Genomic DNA, 24,790 nt, shown 5'->3' on the forward strand with positions numbered 1-24,790 from the left:
TAAACTCAAACCATAAAAAGAAAAGGATATGAAAGTTAAATTTAGTGATAATAGAAAGTGATTTTTTTCACCCTTTAATTCCTAATTTTCTCGTATAAGTTCACACGCGGTGAGGATCTTGTCAACAAATTTGCCCCATAACGTAATTTTAAAATAGTGAGAAACTTGTGGGATTGTTTTGGTTGGCAGCTGACATCTCTACTCTATAATAGTAATACCGTGTCCGTGTAAATTTAGGACTAAATTTACATTAAGATTTTTAAATGCTTTTACATCCTTAATGAACGTAATAAAAGTTTGCATTAAATAAAGATTAACACAACTTATTAAAGTAAAATTATATTTCTAATTGAATAAACACTACGTTATAGTTTGTGAAAAACCCCAAGTTTTGTTCATAAATTTACCAACGAAGTGCCTTTTACTCGTCCATAATCCCAGTGGTTATAGTTTGTGAAATTTCAGATCAGTAAATACCAATCTATCTGTTTTGGACGCTTATTAAAAGATAACAATTTCCTTTGTAACAAACAAGTCACTTTCTTCCAACACCATAGTCAACACCTGGGCTGTGCAACTGTAAGTCATGTTCATTTATGATTCCTTTGATCAGAAGGGAGGTGCTATCAACAATTTTTGAACTAAATTGCGACTCTTTCAGAGGCACTAATTCACGAAATGCATTAGTCCTGAAGGCAGAAATGTGAAAAGAAACATCAAATTAGGAATTCTTTTTAATGCAAAAGGCCAGGTGCAAAACTCCTCCCACCCCCTTTAGCTTCTAAAAAGAAGAGTGTATAACGTTAAAATTTGTATTCATATATATATATATATATATATATATATATATATATATATGTGAAGAAAGATCATTTTATTCTAATTACTCTATTTAATAACTTATGTTCTACATCAAATTTCATCGATCCAACCGATCAATTTAAAATTTTTAATGCATAGATCAAATCTGTAAATTTTTAAAAGGTTTAAAAATTATTTTATACTTTATTTCATTAATTTAAATTAATGGATAATCATAAAATCATTTTATATATATATATAACTGCACAGATACAAAACAGCATCCGCAGGTGCAAAGCTTCCAAAGATTGTTTGGACAACCGTAAATTTAAAAGATACAGTAATTTTACTCGGAGAATTTATGACAACAATCCAACAATCTTTTTACATCTGTCTCACTGACAGGAACTTCAGCATTCCCATTATTCTCGGTATTCTGTCTTGTAGCAGTCCACTGATTCAGAATACTGATTATCCTCCTAAGCTATTGATTGCAATAGTAAAGGGAAACAACAAATAAATGGCAAAACAAGCACTCGGATAAATAAGCATGTGAATCTAACTGACAGTGGATGTGATTGGCATTTTAGAGTTAGGCAGGTCTGAATGGGTAGATAGAGGTCTAATGCTTCAGAGCTAAAGACCAGCAATCTAAATATGCAAAGCTCGCTAATGTTTTTGTTCACTGTTTAAGAATTGCCCTTTACTAAGAACATTGATAGATTGACACACTATATATAAATAAAGGAAAATAATAAATGTCATTAGTTGATTCTACAAAATTAGATACAAACAAAGAACCAGTGAAAAAAAAGGAGACATGATAATAATTTCTGCTACACTTGTACCTGATCTAGTAAGAAATCCTTTAGAACATGTCGCATTAGTAAATTGAAAAAAAAAATAAAAATTGCCCTGTATGTTAGACAGGAAAACAAAAATATGAACTAATTGCTAATGAAAATGATTTTTTGTTGAGTTTATAAATTGACATAAAAAATTATTGAAATTAGTCATGACTCATGGCAGCGAGGATAGGAGTTAAATTATATTCAACATGTTATTTCTACAAAATTTAAATCTCGTTGCAAAAATTGTGATTTTTCCTACATTTCAAATAATGTCATCCAAAGGGGCCCTCATAATCACAAACAACAAATTCAACTAACTATAAGAGAAGGATACAGATGTATTTCTAGCATTTGCTGCTGAGCCAGAAGAAAACAAGCTTTCCTGATCATGACCAGATTCAACTTGTTGGTTGAAAAGCTCATCTTCAATCAGATCAAGTTTTCTGACAAGAACAGAAACATAATGATATAAACTTGAAGGGCTCATTTCAGTTTCCCGAATTCTAACCAATATCCGAGCAATTACATTCCAGAGTGCATTTCTTGCTTCCACATCATCCGAAGCAAAAGGGAATGTGTCGAGCAAACCACCTAAGAGGTTAAAATCTAGAAGGTCCAACGCCATTTACCATTAAATTGAATAATCCAGAGACTCGAAGAAAAGAATACATAGTGAATTGAAGTTCAGAAATGAGAGCGAAAGATGTTTTACCGTGTGATATCTTCGAAGCATAATCAGCAACATCAGACAACATATTTGCTATCAGAACTGAAGCAGTAACACAGCAGTTCCCAACCTGCAGAAGAGATCACCAATAGATCATAGTTTTCAATTAGCAAAATCATTTTCATTCCCTTATCAAGAAGTTTGATATTATCCATAAATTGATCAAGAAAATGATATGAAATAATTATAACTGATAAAAAGTTGAGAAGATGTTTGGATTTAACACTTTAAATAAGTACAACACTTTCATTCCTTGAAAGTGTCAGATATATCAGTATTGAAAGTGTTAACTATAACAACGTACCTCAACTTTATCTTGGAACTTAACCAGATCACATATTAGTTGAAAGAGCTCTGTACTTGAACAAATTTCCTGAGAGTGTTCATCCATAACAGAAAGGGCTTCAATAGCGCGAAGAATTAAATCGAGAATTGAGTACCTGAAACATTAAGATATGAGGTTGTCATACCAATTCCACCAGATAGGTGGATGGAATAGTTATCCACTTATCTGCAAAAAAAATAAAAAGAAAGAAAAAAATTGCAAGACAATATAATTTACAACCATTCGTTAGTGATGTCAGAATTAGAATCAGAGGAAAATAGGACCCGTGCAATTTCATCATTGCAGAATGGTTGTGATCAAGGTACCTTTCAGGTATTCTTTGAGTCATTAATTTGCTGATCTCAAAAGACAAGAGACTGATCAATATATTTGCCAAACCAAGCTCCATCATAGGTGGAAGGAGAGCATCCACAACTTTCTGCTGACTTTCTAAGATAGCTAGAATAAGCCCGATGCTCTGTTAAAGAGTAGAACAATGTTAGCTCTTTGTATTCTGATGAAAATGAAAATGTCAAAAGATAAATCAAAATAAACATTATTTTTGTTCTGAAATTATTCAAGTTTCTCATGCATATATTTCATAACATGCTTTTCACATAGTTTAGTGACTTCCCACATTGAAACCTCTATAAAAGTAAAAAAGTTGAAACTACCTTGGATTAATACCAAGTATTGATTACCTTTTCTAAAAGCTGAAGGTTCAATGTATTTTCTGCAATCCATAATATTTGACATAGTATATGTTCAGACTGTAATACCTCAGCCCATGCAACAGATTCACCACTTTGAAGACCCACAGTCAACAATCTGTTTCAAAAACTAATTATAAGAAAAGTTTGTATTTTGAAAAATCAAGGCACTTATGTCAAAAATTAGTTTGATACCTACTTTACAGCATAACATAAATAAAAATTAATGTCTTTTTCTTATCTATCTATTTGGCTGGGTAAATCTGTGTGTATCTTTTTTCTAATACATACACACACAGAAGGAAATTAATTTAATAAGAGAATAGTACAAAGAAAATCCTCTAAAAAAAACAAAAAGAGCAAAACCAGAGCCAATGAGATCAAATTATGTAGCAAAGCATGTCAATCTTTCTACATGTCTGAAACAGAAACAGTTCTAGACACAACATAAACAGAACACCTGAGGCTGGCTAAAAAAAAGCCCCATCCAAAATGAAGTCAACAGTCAGAGAATATGGCAAATATGTCATGTAAAATTCTGGCCATAAACATCAAAGAATCAGCAAGATTTCACATAACAACAAAATCTTAGCTTCTTTATGAGAGCCAAAAACTCAGAAATTAACCAAGAGAAACTGATGCAAATCCTTAGTACCCAAATAATGAAAGGTTAGTCTGACCTGTTTAAAGTCTAATCTGACTTGACCTATTTAATAAAATGGTCAAGTTAAATTACAAACATATTACATTAAATTATTTATATAATATGTATATTAGGCTTAAAAAAAAGTTTGTTAGGCTTGATAGACTAATCTATTTATTTATATAATATAATAAAAAAATAATATACATATTACATTATTAACAATATAATTAAATAAATAAAAACTAAATTATTAATATTTTTTAAAATTATTACTAAACAAAATGTTTTACATTTCCTATTCATACGAAATCAAGAAATAAAAAATAAAAAATCTAGCAATCATATCTTCTCCTACTTTTTTCCTTCATCTTCACGATTGTTTATGTATTATTGTAAATGGGATATAAGAAATATTTAAAAAAAAATTATTTTATTTTATAAGATTATCTTCTTTCATTACACTTGTACGTGAGTATACATGAGTTGTTCCTCTTATATTATTTTTATTTTTATTTTAAATCCTAAATTTTAATAATAATAGAGTAAACTATTTTTTTATTACAAAAATTAAAAAAAAAACTCGCACATATATTTAAAAATAGATTTATTGGCTTATTTAAATTTAAATTTATTGAACTATTTAACATTATTAATCTAAAATAGGCTTTTAAATAGGCAAATAGACTAAACCAAACTTTTACAAAGGCTAGGCCAAACCTAGATAAAAAGTTTATGATAGATAATAGACCACACTTTTGGCTTTACTTTTATAAAATAGACTCAGCTTGTATATTTAAAGTCTAACTTGATCTGACCTATTTACAAAAATTACCAATATTTGCTAGATCAATTGGTATTGCATTTGGTCTTCAAAGATAAACATAGAACAAAGACACATTATTTCTTTTATAAAAATGACAAAGAAACAGATTTGATACTATCAGTGTTTCTTCCTCACTGAAGTGATGCATTGTAGTAAAGAGAAAATGAAAATAGCAGGAATAACACTAAAAAAAAAGAAAAAGGCATAAAATAGGGAAATAGTAACCAATCATGTAAATTTGGTCCTTAACGGAAAGAAAGATAATCAGATATCCCTAATCCAAAATTGAGAAGAAAAGTGTGTAAAAATGTTTCATACCGGCATGTTTCACATAGGCATAGAGGATCATCCATAAACAATTTGTTCACAATTATCTCAATCAGTCCTTTTGTCGAGATTACATGCTTCATTGGAACTTCATGACAGGCAAGGTTCCCAATAATTCCTATGCTAATTTCCTACATGTAATTAATCCATAAAAATGTATGACAGAATAAATAAGAGCTTCTTAATCATTTGATAGTAATAGTATTATGCAGTCTTAATAACATTGACTTACTGTAACACACTCTGATTTGCAAGCAAATAGATTAGCTAAAAGAACTTCAAGTATGAGATTCTCCACCTGCAGTATTATACCAAGTAACCATTTCATTTAAAAAAGACAAGCAAGTGGTTGAAAAGACAACAAACTAAACATATTTAAATCTCCTGTGTAAGAGGAAATTGCAATGATCGTTTTAACATTAATGATTATGAGCTTGATGGTTGATAATAGGTAAATTGGGTAGGATTGGCAAACATGCCTGAGGACATTCAAATAATCATTATTGTCTTCTTACAAAGCAGACATGAGGGATGTTTAAGACTTATGTCCAATTTTGTTTGAGAAAATATTTCCTATTCCAGCACATAATTACTAAACAGCCAATAAGTTTTTTACTCCCTCTCCTGCTTTTCTTTGTTGTTTTCACCACTTATACTAGCCTTTGAAAACAAGAAACAAAGTAAAACGCTTTCTCAAATCAAACAGAGTAAGAGACCCTTAAAAAATAGTTCAGCGGGACCAAATTCTGCCTGTACAGTCCATCTAACTTGCTCATTGTTTGGAGAGTAGAGACAATAACATGGCTTAGAAGATATTATCAAATGAAATTATGAAACTACTATACCAAAGTTATCATTACGTCCGCGTAAAGTATATTATATTAGGCCTATCGAACGCATTCTCCCGCAAATTTTTGCGATGTCAAGGATTACATCATAACTGTAATTGCGATTGCAACCACAATTTAGAACTATGATGAACTCAAAAGAAACACAATAATATACCATGAGTTCCGCATGTGTTTTACTGGCAGCTAAATCCCACAAAATGCAACCATATTCCTCCCAGGCGTCCTCCTCAACCGAGACACGAGAACGTTCAATTCCACTATCGGTATCTTCGCATTCTCCATGCAAAAATTCACCGGAAACATCAACATCCATATTCTCAGACTTATTCTTATACGATTCAAGGTTTTCATCATTCGAAACAGACGGCGTAGCTCCTTCTTGTTCTCCTTGGTTAGGGTTTTCAGAAGCAACTCCACTGAAGCTACTCCGAGAAGCAGAATCCAACGGCAGAAGCTTCCTTATCAAGGAGATTATGTAACTAGGATCAACTGTCGTTGATAAATCAAAAAACTGCATCAGGAATCATTCAAAACAATCACCGAATAATATTAAAAATAAAGCAAAAAAAAATAAAATGAAATCATATTTTTCAGTGGGTAACTTAAGAGGAGGCGTTGATGAAAACCTCGTGCGACGGAGCAGAAGGGTGGTGCGTGGGACCACCCTGTTCTTCTTCTTCTTCTTCTTCAATGGTTGGATCCGCCGGAACCGCCATGCGATTTTTCTACTTTGATTCTTCCCTCCAATTTTAAAAATTCATGAGAAATATCGATTTCATCCACAACCTAGAGCTAGAGAGAGGAGTTGCTATTTTTTTTTTCGCAAACTTTGGGACAATGGGCCGGTTCTCTGTTCAGGCCTAGCCCAAAGCCAACGTCATATGTCAACTACACGAATTTCTCATAAACTAATTAATTATATAATTTCAGCCACATATATTGTGTACACCAAAAACGCAAAAAGTATCAGCCACAGATGATAATGCCTTTACTCTAAATTTAAATTTGAATTAAAGATAATTTTACTATATTCTCTTTTTTTCACATGAGTTGAACTGTTGAAGAACAAAATCCAGAAAAATATGGAAATGAGAGTTTCGGATAAATTCACTTTTGGCCTTTTTGGTGGTTATCCAATATTACTCGTCACTTCTCTCGTTGTTCCGTCAACTTCATCGGAATATTATTTATTACTATAAAGTTAGATTAGATAATAATATTATAGTAATTAAAAAAATCGAATTCGGATAAATTATTCAGCTGTTCCGTTTTGATCGTTACGGACACAGCTTCAACTACCTCATCCTCTCTGCACGGCATGCACGACCACCATAACCGCTGCTGAACCACACCAACATGGCGCTATCTTGGCCGCACGTGCTGCAGTTCCGTTCTCAACCACTTCTCGGACACGCTAACTGCGTGTTCTTCTCGGATCTTACGGAATCTCGCTCTCTGGAGCTTTCATGCACTGATTCCCTCGCTCTGCTACGCCGGTGCAAAATCTCCGTGCCGTCTCCGGCGGCGGTGAGGCCGGTGAAATGCCTCGGCAGATCTACGGAGGAGAAGCAGTGGAGTGACGCTGAAACTGCCGTGTCCGACTCCGACGAAGTTTCCGACGGGCCGAATGAGCGGAGCCGGAATTCCGTTCCGACAAACGGTCGTGTGGAGTCGCAGAGGATTGTTTCCGCGTCTTCCGGCGATTCTCTATCTCTCGGAATTCGAGAACCGGTTTACGAAGTTCGTTCTTACGAGCTCTTTTTTACTCTTTTTTTTTTGTTTAGTTCTGAAACTTAATTGTGAATTTAGCCATTTAGGAATTTTTCCTGCTCCAGTTCAATGAACTAGAAGGTTAAGACTAAATTAGCAGCTTATTAAGTTTATTGCATCTTCTCAAGTTTTATTTTATCTACTAGTTTCGTTTTCTTTTTTTATTTTTATTTTTTATCTCACGTGTTTGTTGTGTTTTCTTTCTCCTTCTATATATGTGAATTGTGAAGGTTGTTGAAGTGAAGTCTAATGGGAAAGTATCAACTAGGAAAATCAACAGGAGACAATTGTTGAAGTCAAGTGGTAAGTAAAATGCATCTATGTCTAAGCTTGAAGTTGAGACTTGAGAATACTTAATACTCCGTGCCGCTAGTATCTTATCATGTTCTGTTATTCCTGTCATGCATACTTTACTTTCATGAGCTTAAATTCAAAGGAGTTGCTTATAAGCATAAATATAAGGGAAATAAATACTAACAAGTGCTTTAGGATACTGGTTAAGGAATATAGTAGAAAGCTTTTATTGAAAAATGTATATTGGTCACACGAGATTAAAACTTAAGATCTTAATATAGTTTTTAATTAACTACCTTCAAAATATTTTTGGGTGTATATTGGTCACACACGAGGTTAGAACTGGAGATCTCATGCATTAAGGTTAAAACTTTTTAAATATTGATTTCTTAATTAGTGCTAAGGATACTATATAATATGCATAACAATTCTTTTTTAATGGGCCAATGCATCTGCGTTGTGTTCTTTTCTTCTTCTGTGCAATGTTAAGCCTTCATGTTGAGTGCTGTTCACCTGTTATATAATTGGTTTTTTTTTTCATGTTTTAATTATTCAGGTCTTCGTCCACGGGACATTCGAAGTGTGGATCCATCATTGTTTATGACAAATTCAATGCCTGCTTTGCTGGTAAAATTTCTTCTTTTTTGTCCCCTATCAATTCATAATACCTTGTTGTATTGTATGTATAAATGCACACATTCAGAAGTTCATGAAGATACCCACTGAACTGAGTGCCATGTTGTCCATGTCATTGTAAACTGTGAAGTTCACATATTTTTGCTGAAAATTGGTATGTTAAATTACATAATTTAAGAAATATATTTTGATCTTCGCTTTCAAGTTTCATCCTCATCCATTCCAAATTGCTGTAAACTGTAAAGCACTGTCCAGTTACAATCAAGTATGTAGATAGGTAACATGGAAAACTAGAGCTGGGCCCTAGTGGAGTAAAAACTGCATTAGACTTCACTAAGAAATAAGAATTTAATCAACCTATTATGGAAGTGGATAGTTAAGTTGTTCTTGAACTATGTATTACATTGTTAATAGAAATTCAGCTTCAAAAATGAATTTATGGTTGATTGTATATACACGCCCACACACACACACACAAACCTTTTACTTTGAAAAGTTTACCCCGTAAGTGGTAAAGATGAAAATATATATCATTGATATGGATTGCTGCCTTTATCAATTAAACCTTTACTTCGTAAAGTTTACCCCGTAAGTGGTAAAGATGAAAATATATAACATTGATATGGGTTGCAGCCTTTATCAATTAATTATCTATTCCATTTCTTTGTCTTGTATTAGGTCCGGGAGTATGCTATACTTCTAAATCTGGGTTCACTACGAGCAATAGCAATGCAAGATTGTGTACTTATATTTGACTATAATCGGTATTGTTTTAATTCTAAAATGATTCATAAATTATGGGATGCATCACTGTCATTATTCCTTAGATTAAACAACAAAATACACTAAGACCTTATGTTGATATTTATCAGTATAGGAGGAAAAGCTTTTCTAGAGACATTGCTGCCTCGATTGAACCCCAAGAACAACAATGGAGGGCCATCAATGCCATTTGAAATTGAGGTTAGTCTTGAATAGGAGAAAAAGAAAATAGAGTTGCAGTCACTCCCGACATACTATTGTGCACTAATGCTATGACCTTGTGTTCTGCTATATCATTGAGACAACAAGGAGATCAGAAGTCCTATGAGACAATAAGAAAAAAGAAATTAATTTGAAATTAAATATGGTTTATTTTCAAGGGTTGAAATGTGATAGAATATGAAAATAGAATGCATTTCTTCCTAATTTAACTCTGAGGAATGAGGAAACAAGATAGATATTAGAATTATAGTTCAGTACATGTTTATGGCTCAAGGTTTAGTAAAAATAAAGATGGTGGTTATAGAATTGCAGTGGATGTTTAGGAATACTAATATAAAATAATGACAATATTATAAAGTGGTAACTTAAGTATAAATATGAAACAGAAGGATCTAAGCATGGTAACAATTACAAGTGCAGAAGGCCAAGAAAAGTGTGGCCTTAAACAGAAAGCACATAGGGGACTCAACTGTTTTTTACTTTTGGGCAGTCAATTTCCATTTTCCAAGTAATTGGGTCCATGGCGTGTTGCTTGTGGGGGATACCCTCTTCTTACAACTTAAAGGAATTTAAATATGACTGTTTATATGAGCTTTGCATATAATGAGCTGGTTACTGTGGGTGTAAATTTTTTCGTCATTTTGTATATTGTTGAGCATCATTTGGCTTGTCATCTTTGACATACTGTTGTGAACTTTCTTCCCCTAAGTCATTTGGTGGAACTTTCAGGTTGTTGAAGCAGCATTGCTTTCAAGAATACAGAGATTGGAGCAGAGATTGATGGACTTAGAACCTCGTGTGAGTATGGGAACACAGTGAGTAACTGAGTATATTATGTTAATTCTTTGTGTGTATGCTTACAGATGTGTTTGTCTATTTTTGTTTTTTATGATTTTGATAAGTAGTTATTTCCCAACCTGCCTCTGAATAAAAACTGGTAGGATATTTTTGGTCTACTATCTCTCGTGTAATATGTTCCACCCACTCCATGCAGACATTCTATAAAATCTTGCATCATAAAGTGCATCTCATGCTGCTTTATGACATACTTTTAGCATATCGTGTATCCAGAAGCAGAAACTTTTTTTTTTTATGGAGTATATTTGGGTTTTCGCTTGTGGGATTTATAACAGATTATAATACATTTACACCTCTCTATCTCTGAATTCACTCCTCAATTGGAACTTTCTCTCCCTCTTCCCTTTGGTCCTAGGTACAAGCTCTTCTTGACGCCTTGCCTAATCGCTTAACTGGTGACATCTTGGAGCAGCTTCGTATTAGCAAACAAACTTTGGTATTTTTGTGTCTAGATACTTTTAACCAATTTTAAGTGGTTCTGGATAAAACTAGATATTCATTTGCTTTCTGCCAAATTGCTAGGTTGAGTTAGGTTCTAAGGCAGGAGCTCTCAGACAGATGCTGCTTGACCTTCTGGAGGATCCCCATGAAATACGCCGTATGTGTATCATGGGAAGAAACTGCACACTTAATAAAGGAAATGATGATATGGAATGCTCAGTGCCTTTAGAAAAGCAGATTGCTGAGGGTAAGCTATTTTAATGCTAAAGGTGTTTTTTGTTGCTGATATCAATATGGATCTTTCCATTCCACTGTAGAGCTATAACATTGCTTCTCATTCTTTTTTCTCATGATATGTAGAGGAAGAGGAGGAAATTGAAATGCTTTTGGAAAATTATCTTCAAAGGTTATTCTCATTCCAGATATGTGCATTACATTTCATAATTGATTATTTGTAGTACACCATACTGTTACATTTGTGAATTTTCCCAATAGATATATAAGTCACATCCCAAGAATTGAGACAGACAATGTGAGGATTTCCAACACATACAACATTATTACATACCTTCATGGCCTTCCTTTGGTCATGTTTAAGATGGCAGCAGCCACAGAATTAACATGGAAGAAACAAGTTGAAAACCTTAACCCTTCACCTATCATTACTATTCATACACAAGACTTCTATGTTACAATCCCATGGATTATAGATATACAGAAAGCTTTCTGTTAAGTTGTCCTGCAGAGGCTAGGGAAATGATCCAAGTGGTTCTTATAAAATTTGAGCAATCCCCCCTCTTTGATTTAGGTTTTGGGGTTGAGTTAGACCAATCCATTTCAGTTGCTCACTTGTCCATATTACAATGTGTGAAGGGAATCTGCATGCAGAAACAAGTCTCGTAAAGCTTTCAAAATTCACACAATTAGTTGATTATTCAAGAAATTGTTTTTTGTTAAGTCTGCCATTTTTTAATGATTTCATCACAAAATTGATTTCTCTAAATGCACTTGCAGATGTGAATCTTGTCATGGTCAAGCCGAAAGGCTTCTTGATTCTGCAAGAGAAATGGAAGATTCTATATCTGTCAGTTTGAGGTTTGAATATCTTTTTTCTCTCTTGATAATTGATTGTAGATAATTGCATTGATTACGTAATTTGATGCTAGTAATTTTAGTGCTCTTCTAAAGCCATGACTATGCCAACCGTGTTGGGAGGGCCATCTTTGGATACAATGTGACAGCACAGGCTCAGAAATCACATAAGGCATTGAACAATTTGATTTCCCATATTGTCTATGAACTCGAAATCATGGTATAATATTATGATATTTAAGGACTTCAAACAAGACAAGTGAAGATCAATCAAAGAATTTCAAAATGCATATCTCACTATTAAGAATGCATGATATATTGTGTGCTCTTACTGTAAAATTAAAAGAACATTCTCAGCCACTATATATTAGGTTAATTTAAACTCAATTCAAGAAAAGCGATTTGTTGGCATCAATAACTCTATCTATCACACTACAAATGTTCTAATAAAATTGATTTCATTCAACAGTTCACGAAGGCTTGAGGTTAGCAGAGTAGAACTGCTTCTGCAGGTTGGAACATTCTGTGTGGCAATAGGTGCCCTCGTAGCAGGTATAGAGTTTGGATGTTTATTTGATGCGATGTATACAATGGGTTGTATAAAAGTAAAATCACCCGTAGTTTAACCAAAATTTATTAAATCAATCATACTCAAGTTCACATTAACCAGTTAACTTACAGTAAAATTAACCAGTAATCAAAGTGATCTCAAACTTGGTTAGTTATAAATTTTGTTAATGTTTTAGATGGCATCAAAACAACCAATTATTCTCATGTATTAAAATTTAATAAAATATTATTGATCAGTTCTGAAGTTTCGCTAAAAACATATGAACATGTATTTTACCATTTAATCACCTAAATTTGGCACTATGTGATCATGTCACCATTTGCTGTTTTAATATACTTATCTATAAAGGACTTGAGATTTAGAATAGGATGTATTGATTTGATCTTAACATGCAAGTTACATAAGAAATTTTGGTTATACGGTGTGAATAATAATTATGTAAAATGCAGGGGACAGGTTTATTATCTGAGACAAAAATATGTTTATTGCCTGATTTTATTAAGATATATTTTGGTGGCTTCAGGTATATTTGGCATGAACCTGAAGTCCTATCTTGAGGAACATGTGGTATGTGAGTTGGTGTCCGAAGTCTTATTCCATGCATGTTTTGCTTGATTCTTATTGGAAGCTGCTGCCGATTAGTCTTTTTAAAATAACCGCGTTTTTTTATCTGATGCAGTTTGCATTTTGGCTGACGACAGCAGGGATAATTGTTGGTGGCATTATTGCTTTCTTTCTGATGTATTACTACCTCAGAGCTAGGAAAATATTTTGATTGCAAGAAACTTCAAAGTTAGGTAATTTTAACCTGTTTTCCTGGCAACACAGCTCTAAACTTTTTTCTTCCGAGATCTTGAGTATAGACAGAGCCGTGGATCTATTATCGTGATATTGCCTATATAACATCTTTAACCCATGATATTTTCAAGAATTCCAATGACTTACCGAGGTTTATAATCAACATAACCACATTTTTGTATGAAGTCTTCGAACCTGAAGGCTGAAGGGAATCTAATTCATTTTTCAGGTGATGTCAGGTTGTGAACAATAGTAAGCACCCAAAAAGTTCAGTAATGTACACCAGGATCAATCATTCAAAATGGATTTCAAAGTATGCATGATGGCACATTGGCACTCACATTGTCATTGCTGAGCTGTGACGAGCGTTAGTTTTTATTCTTGTTTTGGAGGAGGGGGGTATACATTCTTTGTTTGCTTCGTGAGTTCATAATATATATGGCTATGATAGCCATGATAGCTTGTCAGCCATCAAGAGATCATTCGATTGTTGTCTGGGGGGGTGGGGGAGGATGTACACTAAAACATTATTCAACTTACGATGTTACTCGCTATCTTTAGGTTCAAGGTTACTACCATATGCAGAGACTGCATAAAAAAGGTAGTGGAATGCAGACGTCAATCAGCATTTTAGTTGGGTACTACAACCAAATTTTTAGGGTGGTGATGTTTGTCTAAAATCAGTAAACCAGGTAATAGAAGGACATAATGTGCTTGGTTGCATACGGTGCATGAATTGAATTATTGAACCACATATTAGAGAGAAATTAAGTAGTATAAAATTTACACCATAATAATCATGAACAACATCTGGCTCCTTTAATTATCGGTTTGACCCGCTTAAGTTTTTCTGAAAGTTTGAAAGATAAGAGTAAGATAACTGCACCCTCATCCTCTAATAAAACCCAGTGATTCAAATTCTCCTTGTTCCTCGCACGGCCTGTGAAAATTCGTTTATTTTTGGTTGCCTGAGCCTGTGATGCAAACTGAACAACATACATGTGACTTTCGAACTGTAATTGCATGACTTACATCTTAAGATTCAAACAAAATTAAAAAATTCAATTAAGAGGCTTAAATAACTTTTTAGTCAATGTAAAATAGGGTATTTTTTATTTTAATCCTTTTAAAAATTATTTTTTCATTTTTGTCTTTATAACTTTTTTTTTTTTGGTTTGTTTTTGTTCTTGCCACTGGATTTATTGTCAAATCTAAAAAATTATATGGACCAAAATAGAAAAATAAGAAAATTTTAAAGACAAAATTGAAAAAGGACTAAAATAAAAATAGCAAAAACTTGAGAAGAATAAAACGAAAAAAACTAAAATTGAGAGGATTAAAATGGAAGTAATTAAAATCATGAGAATTAGAATTAAAATAATATTATTTTAAAGAGACTAAACTTTTATTTAAATTAAATTTCTAAAAACTTTAATCTATTCTTATACAAAGTGAAAGTTTAATTTTTGTTGACCATCTAAAAAACTGAGTCTTAAACATAAAATTTCATAGAAGTCATTTAGGAAAACTGTAATCACCTTCAAGTTATGAAGGAAATATAACAAATGAATAAAACATAAAATATGACACAGATGTCAATTAGTTGTAACATACAAACATAAAATAATATAAATTGTGTTTAATGTAATCTATGAAACATATAGGTGTGATGTAAAAAGAATGTTATAATGAAATTTTGTTAATTCTTCATCTAATTTATTTATTAATTTATGCTCATGTGCTACATTTTTTGTTTTATCTCTACCTTATTTTATATTTATTTGTTATATTTACTTTTTGTACATTTATAATAGTGATTGTGTCATCATGACTTTTTTATGAAATTATATGTTTAATTTTTATAAATAAAAAAATATTCACAAATGCATTCATTATAACTATTTTTTATTATGTATTAGAGCATTTATTGTATTTAAAGTTTAAATTTATAAATTTGACTCACATAAATTTTTAAACCCTATAAAATAAGGTTGATTTTATTTTAATCTTTTTAATTTTAGTTATTTTTATTTGATCCTCTCAAATTTTGGGTGATTTTGTTTTTGTACTCTCAAATTTTAGTTATTTTTGTTTTGGCCCTTTTTCTATTTTTATCCTTATAAATTTTTCGCCTATTAGTAATGTATGCCACAGTACTATGCCTGTATCACTGATTCACTGTATGGCAGTAGAACCTAAAATTTAAACTGAATGGTCAAAAGCAGTGACTCCGTAGCTCAAACAACAATCATAGACGAAAAGGAAACTACGACATAAGCAAGTCACCTGCCCCGTAATCAGTCACCGATCGAGTAAGATTCAGAAGAAGAAAAAGTAGAAAGATATATTTACGAATAATTATATATATTGGGCAAAAGAAAATCCGGCCATAAAGTAACCATACATAAAACATGAAGATTGAGAATCCGCTTTTTAATGATTAAAGCCAGTTACATGAAGAAAAAGTAAAGTACCTAACGCTTTCAGGAAAAAAAAAATACTATAATTGTAAGGAAGATTTCTTTCTAAAAGAAGTACATTAATTTATATATTAAAAAATCATTTCACATTGTCTCACAAAGACCAACAATTTAACAACTATTATATGCACTTGCAATGATTTTCATTTTATATTTTTCTTCAACAGCCATTATATGCCCTAAGCTCAATTTTAGGTTAAAAACTAAAATGTAAATTACCAAAACTAGGAAATAAAAAGATGCAGTTTGTAAAATCTACAGCAACAAAATTTAATATGGCACAAAAAATAATAACTCATTAAAATGTACAGTTCGAGCACCTCAAATATAGCACTTCTGAAGAGATGAAAATCTAACCTAGGGAGAAGCCTCAAACAAACTCTCCAAGAAAGTAAAAAAAAAAAACTCGTAGTTATATCACAGTGCAGTTTCTGTAATAGGTGACTAGCTACCCTGAATGGGGTTTCCCAAAATACAACCTCTTGAATATGACCTTGGTTGCTTAATATAACAGTTAAATATAATATGAATCTCCAAGGACCATCTAGGCTTACCATATAAACAAAAACAGGTGCATACCCCATCCAAACAAACCAATTTGTTTCTATTCTGAAGGCTTTCATAGATTGGAACTCTTAGAGTGGCTTTGGATTTCCATCTATGACCATATTTCCCATACCAACTTCCACAGCCTCCTCCTCAGAATTTTCCCTTTGCTTCTTTTCAGATATCTCGCCGCCCTCAATAGCATCATGCTGCACTGTAGTCAATGAGGGCTCGAGAGTCCGGGGACCTGCATGGAACCATGGATGCTGAAGGCATTGTGCAGCCGTTGGCCTCTTTTCAGGGACAAAATCAAGTAATGGAAGAAGGAAGTCAGCCATGCTATTTGCATCTTGTTCACTGAATTCATACTTTTCCATCATCACCTTATTAAGAGGCCAGAAACGCAACCGACGGATGTGCCTCAAATCACCATATCTGTTGAAATAATCGCGGGAATAGCGTCCACCAAGTGCAATCTGAAGGCAATAAATGTTCAATTTTTGTGGAATGGAACAGATAAAATTTTGATAGTAATCAATTAAAACCAGATTGCATAAAACTACCATTTTTTTATGAAAAAAGAAGAAATCATTTAAAAAGCAAAACAGTATAATAAAATAGCATCAGGAAATGGTGCCTATAATATGTTGAATATTTTTTCTTGATCATATCAACATGCAAACCTATAATAACAACTCAGATGATTTACAGCTAAAGGCCAAACATGCCTACCTTGCGAGGCATCATCCCAAGAAGCTCCATCATCAATGCCAGATGATCCTGTAGAGTAAATTCCAAAATGTCAACACTAATTCATAGATTGGAATTGAAGTCCAGATAACCACAGCAGTACTTAACATTTTTATTCATTTATCCCATGAAAATAGGAATTTATGACATTTTCAGTAGCTATATGCAAGACAGTATACATTATATGAAATGAAACACGGGTTTAGAGCCAATAATTTTAAACGTTATTTGGCCTCTATTGGTGGTCTAAACTTCAAAAGTTTTAATAATTAGCGAAGCATAGTGAAGCTTCAATTCTAAGATCACCAAATGAATAAATGAAAAATATGTTCAAAATTAGAGAAGATTGCAACATCTTTTGACAAGAGCACATTTATTTGAAGAAATGCTTTATATGAGTAATCTACTAGCATAACTTTACAGATTGTGAGCTAAATCTCCATTCAACCTTCAGAAGACAAAGCTGAGCACAATTAAAATTATTAATTATAGAATACGTCTGCTTGGTTGGCTGTAAGAAAAGGTGAGAGAAGTAGGATAGAAAGTAGATGAGGAAAGAAATTGAGTATATTTCAAGTTGCTTGAATTTAGAGAGGAAAAACAGTGGAAGAGAAATAAAACCAGAAAAGTTTTGATATGAAGATATTTTATTCCATAAAATTTACAGAATTAATCTTTCTATTGTTAAAAGAATAGTGGTAAGGGTGAAATGGGGATTTGAAGGGCCTCCAATGAAAGTCTACAATTGAAGAGAAAGAAGGAATAAGGGCAGTTTAGCGAATGGGGTAGAGAATTCAGCTATACATGTCCCTGAATGAAGAGACACTTGCAATAGGATACTGGAGTGAAGGATAAAAAAATCAAAGGAAAGGACGTGATTAAAGGGGGTGTAGAAGAAAGGCACGGGATGTGTAATTTGGTAGTGGCAAAAGTCAAAGGGCAGGGAAGCACTGCTTCTTTGATATCTTTCTTTTTGCTTTGATCATTCTATATTCCTACAATTATAATTACAGCTTTGAATTCCTTCCTGTTGTTCCTATACTGATTTCAGTATCTATCAAGTAGTATCAGAGTTTTCCAGCATGTCTCTCAACTGCAAAGGAGGGCACAGGTGGTGACATTGACATTGAAGCGTTAACCTAGGAGCTTAGTGCACAGTCAACCCACATGGGCAGCAAGGCTGCGGCATGTGGTTGGATACAAGAAACCGATTGCAAGGCCAGAGACTTTGGGTCCAATTGGAAGCCTGGTATTCTAGTGTGAGGTTTTTAAGGTCTTGGATTCTCCAACTACAACTAGCTTTTGAAGTGAGGTTCTCTTAGGGTTCAAGTTAATTGGTATCTTCTATAATAATAGGTGTGATTCTCTTTGTTGGAAAGTTACCCTAATTGCGATCACCCCTATCCTACCTTTGTTGCAACTTCTTTGGGGGTTGCCTTAATGCAGAATCAAGGGTGGTGTTTAGCCTCACACTGGGTATAGATATGACTTAAATAGAGCTTATAAAGACTGTCCAGTTCTCACCTTAAAAGTTGATTTTGTTAGGTTAAAGTAGAGCTTCAGCTAAAATTCCAAGATAAAGGTATTACCAATTTTTAATACATTTACTTAACAAAACAAGAAGAAATAATTTTTAATGTAGATGTGATTCTAACAGTATGAGAAGGTACAAAATTGAATTGTACGATTGAATAAGAATTTAACCAAACTGTTAAGGACAACTAATTTCAGAAGAAAAAAAAAAGCCAATCTTCATAATCAATAATGATATTAATATTAACAGCAAGCATTATATGATTGTCGCCAGAAATGAAGCCAGCCAGTTCTTTTGAAGTCCAAACACCTGCACTTACCTCATCCCTATCATAGTTATCACCGCTATGAGGATCAAAAAGAACATCGCCTGCGGCAAGCTCAAAGCAAATGCATGCAAAGGACCATAGATCTGCTGGAGTTGAGTACTTAGATCCAAGGAGGACCTCAGGACACCTATACTGCCTTGTCTGAATATCATTTGTGAATTGTTTATAAGTCCAACAAGCATTACCAAAATCAACCAGCTTGCACTTAAGATCAACAGCTGCAAGCAACTCCTTTCTTCTAGAGCGGCTACCCCTCCTATGACCATGACTTCCTTCAGGAATATCCTTATTTACAGAATTCTTTGATGATTCATCTTTACTCACGGGACTACTTGGTTTAATTTCACCAGATTCTAAACTTGGTTTCACATCATTACTACAATCATCTTGCTCATTAGGTTCTTTTGAATCCTCCTCAGCTTCCTCACCATCTTCCTTCCCAACACAGCCTTGAGCTGCCTTTTTAGCCTTTTTCCGCAATTTCTTTTTCTGGTTCTTGGTCAGATCTCCATTCAAACTTTTATTAGCCATTGTAGTCCCATTCTTGGTCACAATCTTATCCCTTGTATTTGGAAGGATAAGTGGAACGCCTGATTTTCTAGGGTCCTTAGATGGATCTATTGGATACAGAAGCAAAACATTCTCAGGTTTCAAATCTGTGTGTATTACTTTAAGCTCACGATGCAAGTAATCCAAACCCACCAAAATATGGAAACAAATTTCCTTCACCATGGGAAGAGGAACCCCTCGATAATCACTATACTTGATAAGGGTGAGGAGATTATCACCAAGGAATTCAAAAACCATACAAACATGCTGGCCATTAGGCCCTGAATGCTTAAAGTGATCCAAAAGCTTTACTACACATTTCTTGTCATCTGGATCCCCATCAGCAATTTGTTTGAGAATCGTTATTTCATCCATTGCCGCTTCAGTGTAATGAGGAGCACTCTTCTGAATTTTTAAGGCAACATATCTCTACAAACAAATAATTTAGAACATCACTAATAAAGTTCCAAACTATAGATTGCCGTGTGCATGTTAACTAAGAATTGAAAGAATGAAGAATAAAATATGCCTTGTTAGGGTAAACTTCTCTATAAGTACTTATAACAGACAAATGAGAAAAAAAGAATTGAGTTTCTCCCACAAGTTAAAAACCGCTTATGTACTTAACCTTTATAGAAGTTCTTCTCATCTAACATCTTCGAATGCTAAGATGCATAGGTTGATATTAAATTATGGGAGAAGCTCAATACATTGAACCTTTTTTTTTCTTCTGCAAGTGCTTTGGAGAAGTTTATCCAAACAATGTCATAGTCCTAAAGTTAAATGCCACCTAATCACAGCAACACTAGTGTCACACAGTAGACATGATCAACAACATAGCAAATTAGAGAGAGCAAAGCAACCAAAAAACAAATAACTACTCACAAAATGTGTTAGCAGGAGGGGAGAGAGAGAGAGAGATCAATAGCAAGAATAAAATAAAAAAGAAATCAAGCAGCAGAACCTAGGGAGATCCTTTTATTAGATGAATTTTTTTGAACGATAAATTTTACCTAAGAACCAACCATTGACCAATAATGAAAAATATAAAATCCAATAGTGATAATCAATTTGAATCACCAACAAAACGAGGCTTGGCTATGGCAAATCCTTTGTTTAATAATCCCATAACACACACAATAAAAAAATTATAAATAAATAAAAATAAAATAAAATAAAAAAGAGTTTGATAAATAGAAACAAAATCATACACTTAGTTCAAAACCCTATACACATAAACTCCTTCACAACCCAGATAAAGGACAAAACTCAAACTATCTAAACTAATTGCAACTAGTCAAAAGCTTTCATCTTTTTTATCCCAGAGTTGTGTTTTGAGGAAACAAGCAAACGGGCACGCACCGATTTGTGAGTGTCCCAAGCGAGCCAAACAGTGGAAAAATGACCCCAACCAAGCTTGCTCTGCACAACATAACACCCATTCTTGAAAGTGTCACCAATCTGAACCGCATGGTACCCTCCGCGCCTGTAATCTTCGGTTCCTTCGTCCTCCGAACTGTAATCACTCACCTCACTGCGGTCCTCCTCCATTGAAGGACCTTCAAACACAAACACACTCTGAGATTACAGAAGGGAAAAATTGAGGAAGAAAAATTGGAAATTTCAACAATGATGAATCGATTCGTCCAATGGTGAGAAATGTTAGAGTGAGGAAGAGACGAGAGAAGGCCTCGAATTCAGGGAAGAGTGGAGATGGGAAATTAGGGTTTTAAGTTGGTGTTGTTGCCGGGAAAACAATGGAAGAACTAAGAAGAGATGAATTTCTCTCGAGTACGTCACGTTTTACCATTCTAAATATAAGTAATAAAATAATCGGGTGGTGCATAATTTAATTTTGGTCATTTTTGTTATTTCTTTTTTACAAAAAAAAAGTTTAAACATGGATAGGAGTGGATGATTTCTAAAGGGGACCAATATATTATATAGTTCATGATAGAAAAAAAAAGTGTAATTTTTATGTGATTCACTAGTAAAAAAATTTCTAAAAAAAATATGTTAGATATATAGATAATTAAATTGAATAGTTCAAATTCATTTGATGATAAAAAAAGTTATTAATGTATTAATTTTATTTTTTATAGTAAATGATCATTTTGTTTAAAAAATTTGTTTGATCTCCTCTCTCGAATTCAATTCGTAACTTATTTTGTGTCACGTGATAGGTTTTGGCAAACCTCAACATAAGTAAGGTCTTCGTGCGCTTCAGGTTGGTTCCACTCTACAACTTAGAGCTTGACAATAATAGTAGCAAAGGTGCCTTGAGGATTCTAAGAAGGTGGCGTCGTTTGCAAAGACATTGATGTCATGCGCAAATAATGGTGGTGGGTTCTTTGTGTCGCGATACTACACATCTTTTTGGAGTTTGGAGCTCAATGACGACAACAACGAAGAAACCTCAAAAAGTTTAAAAAAGTTGTCGTCGTTCGCAAAGACGTTGATGTAGTTGGACGCAAACAACCAAAGGTTCTTTGTGTCGCAGTCGAACCTTTAACCTTTAGTCCCAAACCCCTAACACTTCTTATTCAGTGATGTTGATTTTGACAATAACAGCAAACCTTAACTCCGACAATGACGACAACATTGACATTAACAACTGCACAACACTCTTTATCATCATTGACCTCGACTCGAAGCACTACGTGAAGCTATACACCACCATGATTGAAGCGATGACCACACAACACTACACATGACTACAAGTACGTGTGGCAAGTGTGCTTTTAGATATTGGCTCGAATCTATTAGATGACCTTGACTCAGAGCACTCCATGAAACTTTTGGGAGAGGTTGGTGCAAATCTACACCACCACGAGCGAAACGACAACTTTGCAGTCATGACCGGTGTGAGGAAGATGTTGAATTAAAAAAAATAGTAATTTTAAATAATTTAAATAAAAATATAAAATAAAAAAGAATTATTATTGTTCACTTGTGCACTAATGGACAATATGTTAAACTTGTTTATCGTAGTCATCACCATAGGAGTGAGTATGACCCAAATTGGGTTGACTTAAGGTTGATTTGAGCATGCTTGAGTTTTGAAATTGAATGTTGTCTATTTTTAGGACATGTTCAGATTAATTTTTTTATAGTAATTGCTTGTAATTCATTTGCATGAAATCAAAATTGCTAATAATCATCGACGAATCTATTCTTAAGCCTTACACACATTTCTCTTCACATGATGGGAGTTGGTTATGCCTAAAGTGGTTATCTTGACCGCAAGGAGAGAGATACCAAAGATAAACAACTCAATTTAATATATAATACTATCTTATAAAGTATAAGTTTTATTGAATTATTGCATATTAATAATAAAAATTGTCTAGTTATTAATATACTTATAACATGATATTATATTTATAATGAAATTATTATTTTAAAAATGTATATTTTAAAATACAACTTAAATTTAGTTTTGCACTTCTTTAATTTATAATTTAATTATACATAATGTTGAAATCAACATCTTATATATTAAACACAAAATTCTATCTTGTATAAGAGTATTTTTTAAGAGTTTTTTTTTCAACGAGAGAGTTTGTAAGAATTTCTAAACTTTTCATTTAATTGAGTTTTTACTTATCATAATTATTTATAAATAAAATATTAATATTTTAAAATAATTTATCAACAAATAAAATAAATTGTTACGATACAAATTATTTGTCATAAAATTAAAATATATTTTACATGTTTAAAATTATTTATGTATACTAATTTTAAATATAATTTATATATTTAAACATAACATTTATTTCTCTCTCTCTTTCTATATATATATATATATTTATTTATTTATTTATTTAAATTTTAATTATATATAATAAATATGTATGTGCAATATACAAACTAAAATATTAGTTAATAAAGTATATCAAAGTTTTGTTAACATAACTTTGTTCCATGTATTTTTTTTTGGCCTTGATTGTGTGAGGTTTGAGTTTTAAAAAGTTTTCCAATAAAAAATTTGGGTAAAGTTTAGATAATAATGGACCCAACTCATGCTCACTGTTAGATTAAGGTATGATAAAAGTCAACCACCAAATTAACTATAGTTCAAGCCCACAGATCCTATGTCTTAGCCTGTAAAAGTAGAGGAATTTAACTAATTATATTACTCTTGTAGAGTTTGTTGACGGGTATTTAAAAAATTTACTAGTGAAAATATTTTTTTAAAAAATAAAAGTTTATTTACCAATATGTAATTTTTTAAAGAAGGACGTGCACAAATAAAAAAAATGTAACAAATGTCAAATATAATTGATTTTAGATTAAATTACATTTTTATTCCTTTTATTTTGTGAATCTGTAATTTTAGTTTTTCTATTTTAAAATATAAATATTTAGTCTCACTGTTTTTTAAAATATAAAATTTCGATCTTACAGTCAAATTTTAAAACAAAGATGTTTAACCTCCCCATTTGATATTTGTTAACCTTTAAATTTTAATATTATTCAATTATCTAACACCATTTAAGAGACATAACATATAAAGATTATAAAAAAAAAGTAAAAATAGCATACAATTTTTTTATTATGTATATTTCAACGAGTGTTTGATATTTATTTTATTAATAAATATTATTTAATTTCTTAGTTTTTTTTAACCTCTTGATGTCATATTTTTTTTTTAATAAGAGCATGTAATTATAATAATTTTTCTTATTTATATTTTTTTAGACAATTTTATCTTTAAGTCTTTAAATTTATATTCATATGTAAGAAGGATAGATTAGTTTATAATCATTTTTCATCTTCATATTCTTTAGATGATTTCACTTTTAAATCTCTAAATAATAAAAAAATAATATTAAAAATTAATCATTTATATAATCATTGAAATCCTCAAATTCTTAACTATCTTTATTACTTAACCTTAATTTTTATTTTATTTTCAAATAAAATCTAGAGATACGGTGAACCTAATAGTGACTATAAAGAAAATGTCAAACAAAAAGAAAAAAATTGTTAAACAAAGAATGTAATGCATTTTGCATAATTAGAATTTAAATGTCAAATAAAAAGGAAAAAAATGCTGAACAAAGAATGCAATGCATTTTGCATAATTTAAATT

General features: G+C 32.3%; 3 protein-coding genes across 13 annotated transcripts; 1 reads left to right on the forward strand and 2 right to left on the reverse strand.

Annotated features, from left to right (window-relative positions):
* Positions 1-1,031: 1,031 nt before the first annotated feature.
* On the reverse strand, positions 1,032-6,947 carry LOC109811601 (ARM repeat superfamily protein). Of its 3 annotated transcripts, none has more exons than XM_083065613.1 (10): positions 6,688-6,944; positions 6,216-6,572; positions 5,443-5,508; positions 5,202-5,341; positions 3,406-3,532; positions 3,027-3,182; positions 2,684-2,815; positions 2,365-2,449; positions 1,987-2,258; positions 1,032-1,285 (listed from the first exon to the last, which is right to left on the reverse strand). In XM_083065613.1, the coding sequence occupies exons 1-10, from the start codon at positions 6,775-6,777 to the stop codon at positions 1,148-1,150; spliced, it is 1,563 nt and encodes a 520-aa protein (XP_082921739.1). In that variant the 5' UTR covers positions 6,778-6,944; the 3' UTR covers positions 1,032-1,147. The 3 variants fall into 3 exon arrangements, 2 of the variants coding, with proteins under 2 accessions (XP_082921739.1, XP_082921740.1); XM_083065614.1 differs by having other exon boundaries at positions 6,216-6,550; positions 6,688-6,935; XR_014430214.1 differs by having other exon boundaries at positions 1,091-1,285; positions 1,987-2,095; positions 6,688-6,947.
* A 192-nt stretch (positions 6,948-7,139) lies between these two features.
* Positions 7,140-14,228, forward strand: MGT10 (magnesium (Mg) transporter 10). Of its 9 annotated transcripts, none has more exons than XM_020375440.3 (14): positions 7,147-7,801; positions 8,062-8,134; positions 8,682-8,752; positions 9,440-9,525; positions 9,634-9,724; positions 10,475-10,543; positions 10,959-11,039; positions 11,126-11,291; positions 11,405-11,450; positions 12,059-12,139; positions 12,606-12,688; positions 13,231-13,274; positions 13,387-13,499; positions 13,735-14,228. In XM_020375440.3, exons 1-13 carry the CDS (start codon positions 7,418-7,420, stop codon positions 13,480-13,482), a joined length of 1,371 nt encoding a protein of 456 aa, XP_020231029.1. In that variant the 5' UTR covers positions 7,147-7,417; the 3' UTR covers positions 13,483-13,499; positions 13,735-14,228. The 9 variants fall into 9 exon arrangements, with proteins under 9 accessions (XP_020231033.1, XP_020231032.1, XP_029129863.1 ...); XM_029274028.2 differs by having other exon boundaries at positions 13,745-14,228; XM_020375441.3 differs by having other exon boundaries at positions 7,148-7,801; positions 13,387-13,504; positions 13,745-14,228.
* Positions 14,229-16,254: 2,026 nt separating this feature from the next.
* Positions 16,255-21,499, reverse strand: LOC109811647 (uncharacterized). Its single transcript, XM_083065612.1, has 4 exons — positions 21,055-21,499; positions 19,135-20,121; positions 17,264-17,311; positions 16,255-17,007 (listed from the first exon to the last, which is right to left on the reverse strand). Exons 1-4 carry the CDS (start codon positions 21,241-21,243, stop codon positions 16,621-16,623), a joined length of 1,611 nt encoding a protein of 536 aa, XP_082921738.1. The 5' UTR covers positions 21,244-21,499; the 3' UTR covers positions 16,255-16,620.
* Positions 21,500-24,790: the final 3,291 nt, after the last annotated feature.

Source organism: Cajanus cajan, chromosome 10, assembly GCF_000230855.2.
Source record: "Cajanus cajan strain Asha chromosome 10, NIPB_CcT2T_4, whole genome shotgun sequence".
Lineage (NCBI taxonomy): Eukaryota > Viridiplantae > Streptophyta > Magnoliopsida > Fabales > Fabaceae > Cajanus > Cajanus cajan.